The sequence below is a fragment of the Ascaphus truei genome, chromosome 3 (genome assembly GCF_040206685.1).
Source record: "Ascaphus truei isolate aAscTru1 chromosome 3, aAscTru1.hap1, whole genome shotgun sequence".
Taxonomy (NCBI): domain Eukaryota; kingdom Metazoa; phylum Chordata; class Amphibia; order Anura; family Ascaphidae; genus Ascaphus; species Ascaphus truei.
This window is the reverse complement of record NC_134485.1, coordinates 238,233,308-238,248,953: the sequence shown is the minus strand read 5'-3', so window position 1 is coordinate 238,248,953 and position 15,646 is coordinate 238,233,308. Positions and strand designations below refer to the sequence as shown.

General features: G+C 43.1%; 1 protein-coding gene across 2 annotated transcripts in view; it reads right to left on the bottom strand.

The window, feature by feature from the left end:
• The window catches only part of LOC142489503 (sodium/hydrogen exchanger 2-like), a 52,119-nt gene that overhangs the window by 24,605 nt on the left and 11,868 nt on the right, over positions 1 to 15,646 (bottom strand). For both annotated transcript variants that reach the window (XM_075590425.1, XM_075590426.1), the window contains exons 3-4: positions 11,993 to 12,243; positions 9,414 to 9,631 (exon numbers count right to left, since the gene is read on the bottom strand). In XM_075590425.1, coding sequence (XP_075446540.1) covers positions 9,414 to 9,631; positions 11,993 to 12,243 — 469 coding nt within the window. The remainder of the gene's footprint in view (positions 1 to 9,413; positions 9,632 to 11,992; positions 12,244 to 15,646) is intronic.

Genomic DNA, 15,646 nt, shown 5'->3' with positions numbered 1-15,646 from the left:
ACTCCCAGAGTCCCCCCTCAACTTTATATATGGTTGGGGCACCCACAAACCCTATATTGGTTGTGGGTCACCTTGGCACAAGTTGGGGTACTCCCTTAACCTAGGGGTTCCCTCAGCCACATGAATACATGTTTTATCCCTGTGCCTCATTCTCCTTTCTGGGCTGTGCTGAAGCAGGGTACCCTAGTGGTGAGCCGTGCTTGTATTTTCAAGGGGAGGTATTTCCGGGACAATGTGCCAACACGTATCCAAGAATCAGGCATGGTTCCCGGTACATTTATAGGGGAACCGACAACTCTGGACCCCAACTTCCTAGGCATATTCTGTCAACAGTTCCCCCGCAAAACCCTCCTTGAAACTCACACCCTAGCAATCCCTGCTTGATTGCATGCCCGGAAAGGGAAAAACACAAAAAAAATAATTTTCATTCATACAATACATTTGAAATGGTACAATGTTTCAGGGTCCAAGAGCTAACTCTCTGGGACCCTTATACACGGATCAGGGTTAACCAAAATGGGTTTGACCATTTATTAAAGAGCCTTGTTAACCCCTACTGTCACACCTATACTGAAAGAAGCCACCTGGGGTTAAGAAGGCCCTCTTTTCTTTTTCCCTTTCTGTGAGGGGACCCTGCCAGTACCCTTTTGTTAGATCTAGTCATAAGATATCAGGCTCTGCCCAGTCTTTCTACCAGCTCGTCAACCATAGGCATAGGATAAGTATCAAATTCTGAAATGGCATTTCATTTGCTGTTGTCATTGCAAAACCTGGTTGTACAATCGGGTTTTGGGACTAAAACTATAGGGCTGTTCCACCCACTTTGGGATTCCTCAATTACACCGAGTTTTAACATTTTATTTAACCTCTAAACTTTTGGCTTCTGGGATTCTGTAAGGTTTAAGGTTAACTTGTACCCTGGGTTCAGAGATTATGTCATGTTCAATAACCTTAGTTATACCTTGCTTTGTGTAGAAAACTTCTTTGTTTCTTCTCACTAGATTCTGGACCTCTCATTTTTGATGAGTGGACAGGATTTCCCCTATGCTAACCTCTGGGTCAGTTTTTCCATTCTCTGATGGACCTGGGGTTTCTAGGGTTAATATGGTAAATCTGTTCAGGTTTCCTCGTACCTGACTGTTTCACTTTGTAATTTACTTCCCACACTCTTTCCATGACCTCAAATGGCCCATGCCACTTGGCAATGAATTTACTCTCCAAAACTAGCACCCTAGCCCCTGGATGAAAAATCCTTACTCTAGCACTCTTATTATAAGTATTCCCTTGTGCTTGTTGGGATTTGTCTATGTGTTCCCTCACTATGGGTAGGACCGCATTTATGTGGTCCTGCATCTGGGCCACATGTTCTGTTACACTTCTGTGTGGTGTCGCCTCATGTTCCAAGTCTCTTTAACTATATCCATACAAGAGTGAAGTTTGGAAACGAGCATGTGAAAGATTGGGGAACTTCCTTAATTGCACATAACAGGTACGGTAATAAAAAATCCCAGTTTTTCCCATCGTTATCAACCACACGGCGTAACATGCTCTTTAGGGTTTTATTAAACTGTTCTAATAGACCATATGTCTGAGGATGATAAATGGAGGTTCTGAAGTGTTTGATTTTGAGAAGCTTACATAAGTCTTTTGTTACTTGGGACATAAATGGGGTCCCCCGGTCGGTTAAAATCACTGTAGTATTTTCCCACCCGGCTAAACAGGAGCATTAACTCTTTTGTTGTGTTTTTGGCAGAAGTGTTACGTAGGGAAATTGCTGCAGGATAGGGGGTGGCATAATCTAATATTACCAATATATGCTGGTGTTGTAATGATCCAGTGCAGACTCCGCCCCCGCCAAGCTCCAGTCGCCTATTCCAGGTTCTCTCCTGCCTGAAGCAGCAAGCAGGCATCTGATTCACCAGTCCTCTTATTTAGGCTCAGCCCTTCCACCAGGAAGTTGACTGAGCATAAACCTTATGATGGTTGCTTGTCGCAAGCATCCTGCCTAGTCTCATCCTGCCTTGATTTGTTTACATAATATCTTGTTGCTGTCTGCTATCTTTGACCCGGGCTTACTCTTGACCATTGTACTCTCTCCTACCCATGACTCGGCTAGTGACCCCTACGATCCGTACCTCTCCAACCCTCGACCTCGGCTTGTCTACCACCATCCTACATTCTCCTATCCTGACCCGGCTATCCTCTACTACGAACATGCACACCGGACGCGACCTTGTGTCTCTAGGTTGGTGTTTTCTAATCCTAACCTCGGCCCTGCGGTCCTGTCCGGTCCGGTCAGACCAGCAAACATGGACCCCGCTGAGGTGAGTCGAGTCCTTTCCCTGCGTGCCAGCTTATTTAAAAAACTGAAACTGGACCAGAATGAGAAACGCATTGATAAACTCCAGGCCTTTGTACAATCTGGACCGGCTCAGGTACCACCCACATCAGCAGCCCCTGCCCCCTCCATTGCACACGTCTCTTCAGAACCAAGACTTTCCCGGGAAAGGACTGCAGGACATGTAGAAAGCTCCTTGAAGAAGTCTTACGGGATGAAACGCTTTGGGACATACTATTGAGCCTTACTATATATACTGTACATGCTTGCTGGACAAGAGAGACTATGAGAGCCTTCTGAAGCTTTGCACCTCCTCTGTTTGGTATGCCATAGTGTATGGCCATCACTGGAGTATACTGAGAGTGGGGGCACAGTTGTTTTGGACTACCATTCTGGTCATCTGTGCATGTAGCTTTGTAAGTGTTCATTTTTTATTTATTTATTTATTTTATTCACCATAACGTTTCTACACTTTTTCCTGCTGGGAGTATCCTGCAGTAACCAAGACTCCAGTTGGTTACTTTAACACCTGTAAAGCGAACTACCACTCAATAGAATGTGAGTGTATATACTATATTTTATAAGACTTGCATTAGCAATATACAGTATTACACTATCTGTGTTTCTTTCTGCTTCCCATATCGGAAGTATCCTGCATCTGAGAGCCCACACACCATCGGGAGTATCCTGCCATCTGAGAGCCCACACACCATCGGGAGTATCCTGCCATCTGAGATCCCACACACCATCGGGAGTATCCTGCCATCTGAGAGCCCACACACCATCGGGAGTATCCTGCCAGCTGAGAGCCAACACACCACCGGGAGTATCCTGCCGTCTGAGAGCTCACACCACAAGATTGGTTAATCTGATAACCAAAATGCCTGTTTGATCTCATAAAATGTGAGTGCAATACCACCTTTATTTGAATTTTTGGTTCCTCATACAGTATTACACTATTTGTGTTTCGACCTTCCCCCCCCCCCCCTTTTTTTCCATATATTCCTACCTGGATGTTAGTGTGCATTGGACCCCTCCTTTTCTACAATCCTCTCTCTGTGCCATGCTTTGAAAAGTGAGAAGATAGATTTCAATATCATCTGAGGGCCCCATCTTCTTAAGGAAGTAGCTTACCCTGGTCATCTTTAATGTATGTTGTTATATTGTTGTACTTTTGATAAATGCAATATTTTTTTTTAAATAAGTGTTTTCTTTATGAAATAAAATATATAAAAAAAATCTTAACCTACGCATCTCTCCCCCTCTCCCTCCCTCTCCCTCTCTCCCTCACCAGGGCTAGAGTTTGTGGGGCCTATTGTTTGATTTATCATAAAACCGCATTGTTTTTTAGTTTGCTCTGAAGCACAAAACAGTGAGGGGGAAGGGGACAGGGGGAGGCAATGTTGGCTGAAAGGGGGGCCCACTTAGAGAGTCTTATTAAGATGTTTTCTGTGACTACTACACAGTACTAATACACGGGTAAGTAATAAACCCTCATTCCTTTATCGTGAAAATTCAAATAAACACTTCAAACTATTATATCTCCCCAAAAAATTATTACGAGAAATATGCATATTATAAAACTAAAATATTTTGATCATAGAAAAATAATATCCCCCCCAACCCGCCCACAAAAAAACACCCAAAACCCACTCCACCACACAACACTCTCCCCCCACCACACACTTTCCCTATCACTCACAACAGTACCCACAATACACTCCCCCACAACAACACATAACCCCAGAGCATCCCCTGCAACACGACCACCCATCCCCATTAACACCCCCCACCACAACACCCACTACACAAACCCCATAACAGGACATTCCCCCCAGCACCACAGCAATACTCACAACACCCTCCCCCCACCACCCAAAACAACGCACACAAGTTATACATGTTACAGTATATCGTTTTTTACTGCAAAGTACATCAATTGTTTTTACCACTTGTCATTCATAAAAACTTCAACATTATGTTTTTCACAGAATTTTTTTAATATTTATAATTCACTAATTAATTAAACAAAAAATATATTTTAAATCCCTTAACTCCGCTTCCCTAAACTACAGGGCCCTCTTGTTGTCTAGGGGTCAAACATATGCTGGACTGAGTGGGATCTTCTTCCTTGTGTCGGAGCTGGAGGAGGATTCAGGGTCAGAACATGGGAGATGGATGGGGCCTCCTCCATCTCCTCATCACATTGAAGGAGTAAGATCCAAAATTGTAGCTGCCGTTTTAATACACACTCTTCATCTTTTTTTTGTACATACTATTGTATGAAGCAGTAACACAGTCAACTCTTTACACTTGATACACAGACAGTACTGCAAACAGCACAGATAACGATACCCACGGGATCAGTGAACAACCAGCCCCTCATAGTTGCCTTCCCCCTACTCCAGCCTTTCCATGGGAGGTCATTGTCCTTGTCCAACTGGTGCCAAGGAGGCCATCTGTGCTCCTCCTGCTCATTACTCAGCCACAGGTGGAGCGTGTTAGCTCGACTAGTGTCCCTCTACAAAACATAAACTAATAGAGAGTTTAAACACTACAGCATATTGTATATATCATTTGTAAATAAACATGACATGCTATTAATAGCGTATTCACACTTACTCTTGGTAGGGAAAACTGCCATCCAGGCGCGATCCAACATGTCCCAATACTCCCATGGGAACTGCCGGTGCAGTACTGTGGAGATGCTTTGTGGGGCCCCAGATGGGGTCTGTGGGGCTTCCTGTGCCAGCCATGTTAGAAATGATGATACATTTCTAGACGGGGGGCATTAAATTGTTGCTCTCAGTTAACCAAGTACAGTCTAAACAAAGCGAGGGAGGTGTTAAATTACCTTAAAAGAAGTGTCTAATACAAAGCTGTCTTCATCTTTTCTCCTGTCTGGTGCCCCTAGTTGTCTCTATGAAAAAAATGATGTGTCATGTTTAAAAGGTACACAGTTATTGCGGGCTTGAACAAAGATATTCTCTGTGCCATTTGCCGGACACATACTGAATTGAAATTCGATTATTAAACCCCACAAAACCGTGGGACGTGATTCCATTGGCTTCCCACGGTCAGACTGCGGTGAACAAACTATTCTCACAGGTGAAATCTCGTGTCTTGTCATGGTACCGAAGACAGTCAGTCTTGCTACATCTGTATACAAGAATATTCTGTTGAGTAGCCTATGACCCAATCCAATATTAATTACTATAACACATATACAGTACTTTATACTGTATTTATTTGTATATATTTACATTATGATACTATTAAATATAAACAGAGCTCTCTTTGATTTACAAAACAAATGTGAACGATAAAGATGCACATAACAGCATACTGTACAGTACTTGTGTGTGTAAAACAATGGGCAATGAAGTACCTCTCTACTTAAAGAAGCTTGTGAAGATTTGGTAGAAAATGTAGACGTTCATGAAAGAAGCCACTTTAAAGACAAGGTGGGAAAATAATGTGCCATCATTATTACAAAACAAGAATGATAATCTGTGTTTAATTTTCAAAGATAAAAAGAGACTGACTTGCAGAGCAAGAACTTGGTAACGGAAATAAGTCTAACAACAACTACAGTATTTAGGATGGCTTGGCAGTAGCAAATATGAGAGAGTAATGATGGGAGAAGAAGGTTTCAATAACTGAGATGTAACAGAGAATAAACAGATAGTTTATATTACAGGGCTAGTCAAATGTTTTTCACAATGTTCACCTACTGTCAACTTGATTTTTATAGGACTCAGATACTGGGCACATTGTAGAGGGAGAAAGGGGGTGGCCCGGGATTAAAGGGGTTGCACCCCATTTGGCCATCCTCTGACCTCACCAGGGAGACAAGGGGTTAACTGGGCTGAGGTCCAGAAATGTGATTTAACCCTTGTGTATTCCCCTGTTCCCATGTTTCATTGTAACATCTGGTTTAATCAGTGTCTGCATCACACACACACTAGGCTCCATCCGGGAGCACAAGGGTTAATAGTTCTTTAGTGATTATAGCCCTTTGTGTAATTTTCCCGCCTTTTCAGGCCCCATTTTGCAGGGTCCCATAGGCCGCCATTGGGGCTCCATGTGTTTCAATGGCGAATCTTGCTGTTTGGGTCCTGTTTCCTGTGAAGACCAGCAGATGGCGTCCGAGAGGAGGAGCGGCGGTTTCCCATTGTAAGTCAATGGGCCCATTGATTTCAATGGAGAATCCTCGAAGGAGCTTTCCAGGAACGAGTTGGCTGCCGTCCAAACCGCAAAACCGCAAAGCGGATACATTTTCAATAAGAGAGCTTTGATCACTTAGCAGTCAAGTTCAACGACAAGTGGCGTGGGAATAAACAGTTCTAGAGCACCTAGACATAAAATTCTTTTTGCCCCTAGTTCCTAGACCTCCCCCCACTCGACCACAATCGGGTCCCCGAATCCTGGACCCCCGATAAGGGTCGAACCGAGAAGAGCGGGTCGCGCCATAGGTTCCAATGGCGGCGGCAGAAACAGCTCAAGAAATCGACTAAGTGTGAAAAGTTGGAATTTAGGAATCCATAGCTCCGGTTCCAGAGGGTCCAGAGGATCAGGGTTTGGGGTACCTGTAGTCACTGCTCCGGCATCGCTGCAGAACCATCCTTGACCCTCTTGACCAACCCGATGGAGTATGGACCCCCTTGAAAGTTCGGGACTTTTCCCATAGACTCCAATGGCGGCCAATCTCCGTTGACCGGCTATGGCGGAAAACCCCCATTGACTTCAATGGCGGCGTCGCCCCGTTGAAAGTCTATGGCGGCGGATTCCCATAGCCGCCAATGGCGGCGGTTTGCCATTGAAAGTCTATGGCGGCGGAGCCCGTTGTTTTCAATGGGGATTTAGTGAAAAAACGTGATTTAATTTACAGGTGAGTTTTTTGTATTAAGATAGGAAACGGTTTAAGGTGTATTTGTGTAACTCCGGTTCCGAAGGTCGTAGCAAGTCGCAAATTGGATCATAGGGTGTCCAGTTCCGGCATTGAGAACTGGGAAGTTTGGACTTGCTGGGCCCAACGGAACCGGATATTTTAATATGTTCGTGTTTTATCTTTCATACAGTGTCCCAAAGCAGGGATAACACCCAGAGGAAGTTCCTTTGCATACCAGGGTAGCATATGGCCAGAGAGGCGACCCAATGTCTAGGACTTAAGTATTGTTCAAAGGATTTTGTCACCCTTACTGTTTATCTGAGGGCGGAGACGGCTCAAACCAGAGCAGTCTTTAAGTGTCCCATTTCACACCTCACAACAAAGAATATCCTGCCAGGAATTCCGTGTGGTAGACTAGCTGGCATTCCTGATGCAGATGAGGGGCTACAGAAATGAGACCCCAGAGTTCTAATGTGCATGTACCAGCTAGCAGGGGGGCATGTATCAAAATGTGTTCCCACGTTAATGAGTGGCTAGAGGTAATTGAAGACCAATCACCTGTACTTAATGTTAAGGATAGGGTTACAAAAGGTTTATAAACTGTTGTCCACCCTTTATCCTTTGTCTTCTGATATCATCTGAATTGTTACCTGATTGCGAGAGAATTGCTATGCAACATACTTCTCATCCCCCATCCCCAAAGTAAGTGTACTTCTTGTATGTTACTGTATTATTTCGTGTGTTCACCTATCCAAAGGAATAAATATACTTTATTATATCTAAGCCTCGTTCAGTTCAAATCCAGTATTTGGTGTAAATTACAACCTGTCATACTGCACCGACACACTTTATTCGAGCAAATACCCAGTATGTACCTGGCAGATACCTGGAATGCGCCGCTCCTCACCTCTGACAAGCCCTGTTGCGTTTGCCTTCCCAGCCTGGGTTCATGCCTGGCTGACGGGCGGCTGATCTGTTAAATGATAATGATTAGGATTTAATAGGCTGCAATGCTTCGCGTGTCTACCAGATGGCATAAATTCATGATTTGTGATGCAGTATATATATATATACTGTGCAGTATTGCAGCCAGCGGGAATAAAATGCTTCAATCCCTGCCTGGAAAATAACTCAATACACTCGGGCAGAAAACAGTCACAAACCTCAATACACCCGGGTATACCCGAATTCGTGGGACTAGCCGAGCTCGAATAAAGTGTGTCGCCAGTGTAAGCTATCGTCACGCACATATTGTAACTTAAATTAAATTGTGAGCTGTAAGGCAGAGAAGGAATAAAGAGAAACCTGTTACGGGGTTCATCCAAAGAGTGCTACATAGATACACCTGACCTACAGATGTGGTCACTCTCCGGCGAGCCTTAGGAAAATCTGTGGCTATCTCACAGAAATGCTGCAACATTTCTGTGAGATTTCTGCAGCCAGACTGATGGCCCATCGGATTAACACAGTGGGGGTCTCTGCAGTCCCATTCAAATGCATGAGACCCCCGCTGTCTTAATTCGATGGGCCATTAGTCTGGCTGCAGAAATCTCACAGAAATGTTGCAGCGTTTCTGTGAGATAGCCACAGATTTTCCTAGATTTTCCTAGGCTAGCCAGAGAGCACAGGCGACCACATCTGTAGGTCACCATTGAAATAGCCATGGATTACATACAGTACTTGAAAATAATTTGGTAAGGAAATAGTATATTTTGCTGTACTGAAAGAACTGGCATGTTTTGGCAGTGCATTGAATGATGAACTGTAAGAAATAGCGGCTTTGAAGATAAACACATTGGAATGCAGGAAGCTTCTGAAAGATTATACACAACCAACTCCCTTTACAAGCAAATAATGTGTATGTTGGTCTAACAAATTAAAATAAACTGCTAAAATATATCATTGTTAACAAACCTAAAAATGTTTTCCCTTCAGAATGAAATCAGGCAAGTCTACCATGCCATTCATTTTATCATCAATGACATGTAAAAGTGGAAAGATTACAAGCACATTTAAGTAGAAATAGATAAATCATTATATTTTCCAAACCAGAGACTGCAGAATGATATAGTATAAGACTTGGTTAAAGTTATTATTTCACAATCAGCTCTAATGCCTTTTCCACCTGCTAATACTGTATATTACTTTGGTACAGTATGGCTTTTTCATGTCAGTCCAACTTACCCATTGCACGCCAAACCAAGCAAAATAGCAATGTGAAGCAGACAAAGGCCCAGTTCCACTCATGGTTCCTCCCAACTGTGGATACGCCCATGAAGATAAAGATGAGAGTCTCACTAACGCTGCTAAGCATCTTCATAAAATATTTGATTGTAGTATAGGATTTCTGGGAAACATTCTCTTCTACATATTTACTCATGGACATGGCACAAGTTGTTATGCTGCAAAATAAAAACTCAACCGTTATGTTTTAGGCCAATTTGCATCCCAAACAATAAAAACTGTTTTTCTTAGCAACAAGAGAGGAAAAAAACGACACTCTTAAGTTTTGTCTTACCATATCATTCACATTGTTTAATCTTGTGCATGAATGTTAACATTAATTAGTTGTGTCACAATAGTTAATGAGTATGTCAATGTATGTTACCTAGCTATTATATAAGATGTATTAACCACAAAACACAATTGGGTTATCCAACTCTTTTTCATAGGCAGGTTGCATTCCACATATAAAACATTCATAAACTGCCATTTAAATTACATCCTCATGCATATAGTAATTTCATCCCTAGTTAGTAGCTGTTAAGTGCATAGTAAGTCAAGTGTGAGAAAAAGTTGAATGAACAAGCTCTATTTTTGTAAACTAGATTATAAATAGTAATGATTGTTTGTACAGTTTAGTATCCATACAGAAGCAATAGATTCCATATAACACGAGTAAATCCCTTTTGTAAAAAACTTTGATTTTTAATTCCTGTACAGCAACAGATTCAGAAAGATAGTACATTGAAGTAAATGTCTCAATTTCAAGCGCTGTGCAGATATAGCACACATTATTGCACTTGCTAGCACGCACCAGCTAGTTAAATAACGCATTGCCCACCCCTTTTTTGAACGTGGCTAATGCAGACATGATGGTGCCTGCTCTAAACATACGTGATTATAAGTGGGTGCCACGTACTAAACAGTTTAATACATATTATTACACACAGTTTAGTACGCTTGTTAATTCTTTATCCGTGACAATTATTATCAATGTAAATTTGTTATTGTAGATATTTGCTGTATGCCCTAAACTTTCAAACTTGAAACATTAAATGAAAAACTAGGGACCTCTCGGAGGGCAAAACAATGGATCTCTCAGAATAATGACCAGTATGGTGAAAGAGCAGGAAAGGCCCACCTCTTTATTATAGGCAGGGCAACCAACAGAGGAGGAAATACGAGACTACTGTCCTGGCCTTGGTGAGTCAGGGGGCTTAGGTACCCTGTTTGCTACCTATGGCAGTATTTTCAGGGGTATTATATGCTTAGTTATTGCAATATCTATTCCAATTGAGTATTGTTTGTATATGTTTGTCCAGGGCTATATACTGTACATGTTAACCCATTGCTGACTAATCCTTAGTTTCTTTCAAGGGACATTATTTTGTTCATGTTGCATAATTTCATTTACATGTGTTAACATTCTCCGTTTTTTGATTTTTTAACAATGTAGATTTGTTTGTCTTTTATTAAATTGTTATTTACATTGAGATTACTTTTGCAGTTTGGGTCCCCGGGTTCCGGAGGGGCGTTATCTCTGTGGTTCGTTTGCCATTCCAACATTGACGGTCAGTTATCTGACCGGACAGGGATATACGCACTTCCGGTCTGGGTGACTCACTACATAAGGATCCAGTGTACCTGTAGAAAGCACTCTTTGATAAGCGCCAGGTCGGCGGGAAATGCGTCAGAGTGCTTTTTAGCTCTCTCATGGGCATTGTTTGCTGAATAAACCTTTTTTATTTGTCTACATTTTGATCTGCCTCCAGTTCTTCCGCTGCAGTGCTCCTTGTTTTTTCTCTCTACTTCTGGCTTAGGTACCCTAACATGTGCCATATCTGAAGAGGCCCCTGTCAGAGACGTGCTGGAGGCTGGTGGAAAGGAGGCCCCTTCTCATGGGCACCCTCTGACAGACACCTTTGCAGGTCCCCTCCATCCTCCAAGGCTTCAGGTAAGCACACACGGCTCCTCCTTCCCTCTGTTTTGCTACCCCTGCATCCCAGGTCCATACCTTTATCCCAAGGCCCATTCCTTCTTATCTTTCCTCCCCCAGTCAATTAGATTGTAAATTATTGTGGTGCGTTCCTTGTTCCAACTTCTCAACTAAGACTACAATTTATTTTATATCTCATTACATTTGTGCAGGCAGGGATACATTATTTCTACTACTTCAGCTGTCCTAATAGAATTTGTAGCAACATGGTGTTAATACATTCATGATAACGTGAACCATATATTTCAGATTTATGGAAAATACTGAGAATATCACGTTTAACAAAAGAGATAAAGAATTATGACAACAAGCTAATAGGGTTACAGTATGCATTAAGCCTGAATCCCCCCCCCCCCCCACAACACCCATTTTTTTTATGATACAATGTAATATACCTTGTTAATAATATATTACTGTAACGTGTCACATATTTCTGAGCATTTCAGCATTGTTGCTGATATAACCTACAGTCTACAGATAAGATGCTTGCAACTTTGTTATGTGATGAATCTACAGTGATGCAGTATAGTTATTAGTTACTCACGCCATGATGCCAGAGAGGTGAAACATTTCAGCTGTTAGGTATGACAAGTAACTGTACAGGAAGACGAACAGAGGCTCAATCACACGGATGTTGTGGGTAAAGCGGGTGGTGAAGGCTGCTACGAATCCAAAAACGATTCCAATTAACACTCCTCCTATTCCCACCACAAAGAAGTTGGCGATTCCTGATAGAACATCAGTGGTTTCAATTGTGTTCATCTGGCAGAATGACTTGAATAAGTTATATAAAACCTAGGAAAAAGGGAACACAGGCAGTTAATAACTATTTTGGATTTACTTTTAAGATCTGCTCAATACAAAGCCATGGTATTCCCTTTTAAACCCCGGTTTAGCTGTCTGTTTCAGAGACAAATGTAATGTGATTAGTGAAAAATCAACATCAACTTTTTTCATGTGTTGGATATATCTTGTTGATAAATTGGTCTAAAAAATGTAAAGCAAAAGGGTCAATTATTGATGAATCTGGGCCACCCTACTACAGTATATATGTCAGCCTTCATGGAAACCCTTTTTTTTCCAGTAACTCTTTAATCTTTATTTAAAACAAAAGCACCACAGAAAAAAGGGATCTCTGCCCGAAAAAGCTGGAATATAAAAGACTTGAGTATTTTTTCCTGCTGAAAAGATCTGATATGTACAGATGCAGCACCTGTATTAGATCACTTGCCTTGGAAAATCTGGGTCAATCTCACAGTAAATGCCTCAACATTTCTGTGAGATTCCTAATGGCCCATCGGATTAACACAGCGCGGGGTCCCTGCAGTCCCATTCAAACTGAATGGGACTGCAGGGACCCCTACTGTGTTAATCCGATGGGCCATTAGGAATCTCACAGAAATGTTGAGGCAATTACTGTGAGATAGCTTAGTTTTTACCCAGACAAGTGATCTAATACTGGGGAACGCATCTTCTCTCAGACGCGCTATTAGAGAGGGTTGGGGTTCCTTACAATGCATCTGACAATGGGACATTGGCCCATTACCCGATGCTTCTTCGGGTGGTGCCCACCGTCTTGTTTGGAGTTTGTGGAGGTTCCTTCCAAAGGATCTGGGGTTGGTTCTTCTACTTAAGCTGGAGTCTCTGCGGACTCTTCTGGCCTGCTGGCAACTGTTGACCCTGGTTCTGGGCCACAGTCAGAAGAGGGACACCAATGGAGCAGGTATTGTCCAGGGAGCAGTGCTCCTCTGGACTAGGCCAGGTTGCCCATAGGTCCCAGCTAGGCCCCGAAACACTTGTGGTTGCTGCAGGGAAGGCCCATAGACAGGGACACTTCCCCAGTAGCTGCCTAGTGTTAGTGCACCGGTGGCAGACGCTATGCGGTTTGCACGGTCTGGGACCAGACCCCAGGGATTCTATACACATTTTCAGAGACATTAAGGGACACCCTCTTGTTGGAGCTCCCTCAAGAGGCATAAGCATTCGGGAAGGAGAGGATCAAACTGACCACGTGGCGTGGGACCATGTTGCGGCCTGCGGATCCATCATCTTCTATATACCCTGGTCAGGACGGAGACAGGAAAGTACCCACGTGCATCAACGGCCATACACAGTGGGTAGCGCTACTCCACACACTTTGGGTGGGTTTGGCTCTGTGGACACTGGTTGGTTAAGTGCCCAGGGCACCTCGGTACTTTGGGGGTTCTCACCGGGGTGTATATTGTGTGGGTACTGTATGTGGGGCCTTGTATTGTTATTGCATTGTTCAGTTATGTGTCAGTAAAGATAAGCTTGTTATACCAACGTGAGTATATTTATTCTCTGATTGTATTGGGTCCTGTGAGGGGTTATCCAGCTGGGATTGGATCCCTCCAAGGTGGAGGCGCTGCACCAAGACGAACGGAAGCATACCCCAGGCTCCCAGTGGCGGAGGCTTAGGCCTACTGTGAGTCACAGGTAAAGGCAGCACGTGTATATCCCATGTCATAGGGAAAGGTGGCTACACGTGTTATTTGTTTTCATAACTCTATGCCCAGGATATACTTGAAAACAAGAGGTAGCTCTCAATGTATGGTAAAAAGTGTTATAAATAAATAAATAAATAAAGGTTGAGAACAACTGACCTACTGTAGTTAATTGTATCAGTTCTTTGTCTGCACTTCCTGATAGGCTGAGAGATTCTGGGTTCCCATTGAAAGGTTTAAATTCCAAATGCTTGGAGGCATTTGGCAAAAAAATCAAACCTGAAGCACATACAGTACAGTACAATGCATTTTTACTAAGGTACCGCAGAATCATATTAAGTATGACTATATTCAAGCTGCATCACAAAAGAGTAATGTAAGTAGACGAGTATGAAAATTGAACATCTCTTCCTTATGTATGGGGTATTTATGTTTTAGGAAAGGAACAACTAACAGCAATACATGACTATTCATGGTTTCCTAAGAGGAAATAATGGCTGTGAGGATGACAGCCAAATGAAACTTAATCCGTTCAGATCCAAGAGAGTGAGTTTCAGTGAGAAGCAGGTGAGACTGGTTACAGAAAGCTTTGCCTAGTACTATGGAAACAGATCATGCTTGTGTGTACAGAAGAATAAGATCAGAGGTTACTTTTGTAAATTGTCAATGACATGCTAGTAATATAGTTATGTATTAAAACAAAAGCACTATATAATGTTTTCCCACAATGTTCTGTCAGAAAGCATGTGAAAGGCCGTTTCTGTTGTAGAATTGCTCATTTACTTTAATTGATATGGACTAATGGAGTATTCCTAGTGGCAAGTGCTGCCGGCTGCTGCTAATGGGGTTCACAAAAGCACTTCTGCTTATCACTGGTAGTTTTCTTCTACTGCAGAAAAGCAGGGGTGGCCAACTCCATTCCTCAGGGGCAACCAACAGGCCAGGTTTTAAGGATATCCCTGCTTCAGTACACGTGATATACTCAGTCGATGATGGAGCCACTGATTGAGCCACCTGTGCTGAAGCAGGGATATCCTTAAAACCTGACCTGTTGACAGCCCTTGAGAACTGAAGTTGGCCACTCCTATTCTAGAGTAACAGGTTCGGTTTTCAATCACCTTATCGCCCAACATGACAATGCGTGGAACTGTAACACTTTTGGTAAATGATGTTGCATAATTGGTAAATTCTCACGTATTCTCAATAATATGTTTTCTCTGGCAAGTGAACAGCTAATGCTACAAGGGAATAAAGACTTTGGGCTGGATTTGCCAAGCAGTGGTACTAAGTAGTAAGGCATTTTACAGCTCAACTATTTAGTGGCTCAACTGTTCTAAAACAGAAACAAAGGTAGCCAGGTCCCCCTATCTTCGATGCGGCTGCGGGGAAGGGGGAGGCTATGGCTGCAGCTGAGAGGTGCGCTGGTACCGCCGGAGTGTGGGAAGACCTGCTGGGAAGTAGGAGCCGTCAGGGAGAGCCTGCAGGTGGGACATCGAGTCGCCGGAGCTCCGCGGCGCACCCAGCAGATGGGGCCACCATCTTGAATGTTAGTGCACATGCATGAGACCCGGTGCATGCACAGAAGGGTATAGTTGCGGCAACCATTAGAGGCAGGCTCCACGCAGGGACTACATGTCCCATGAGCCTTAAGGATGCACACCACATGATGCGCAGCGGCCAATAGGGCTTCCAGGATCTCCTGCCGGGAGATTGATACATTTGGCACGCTAGCA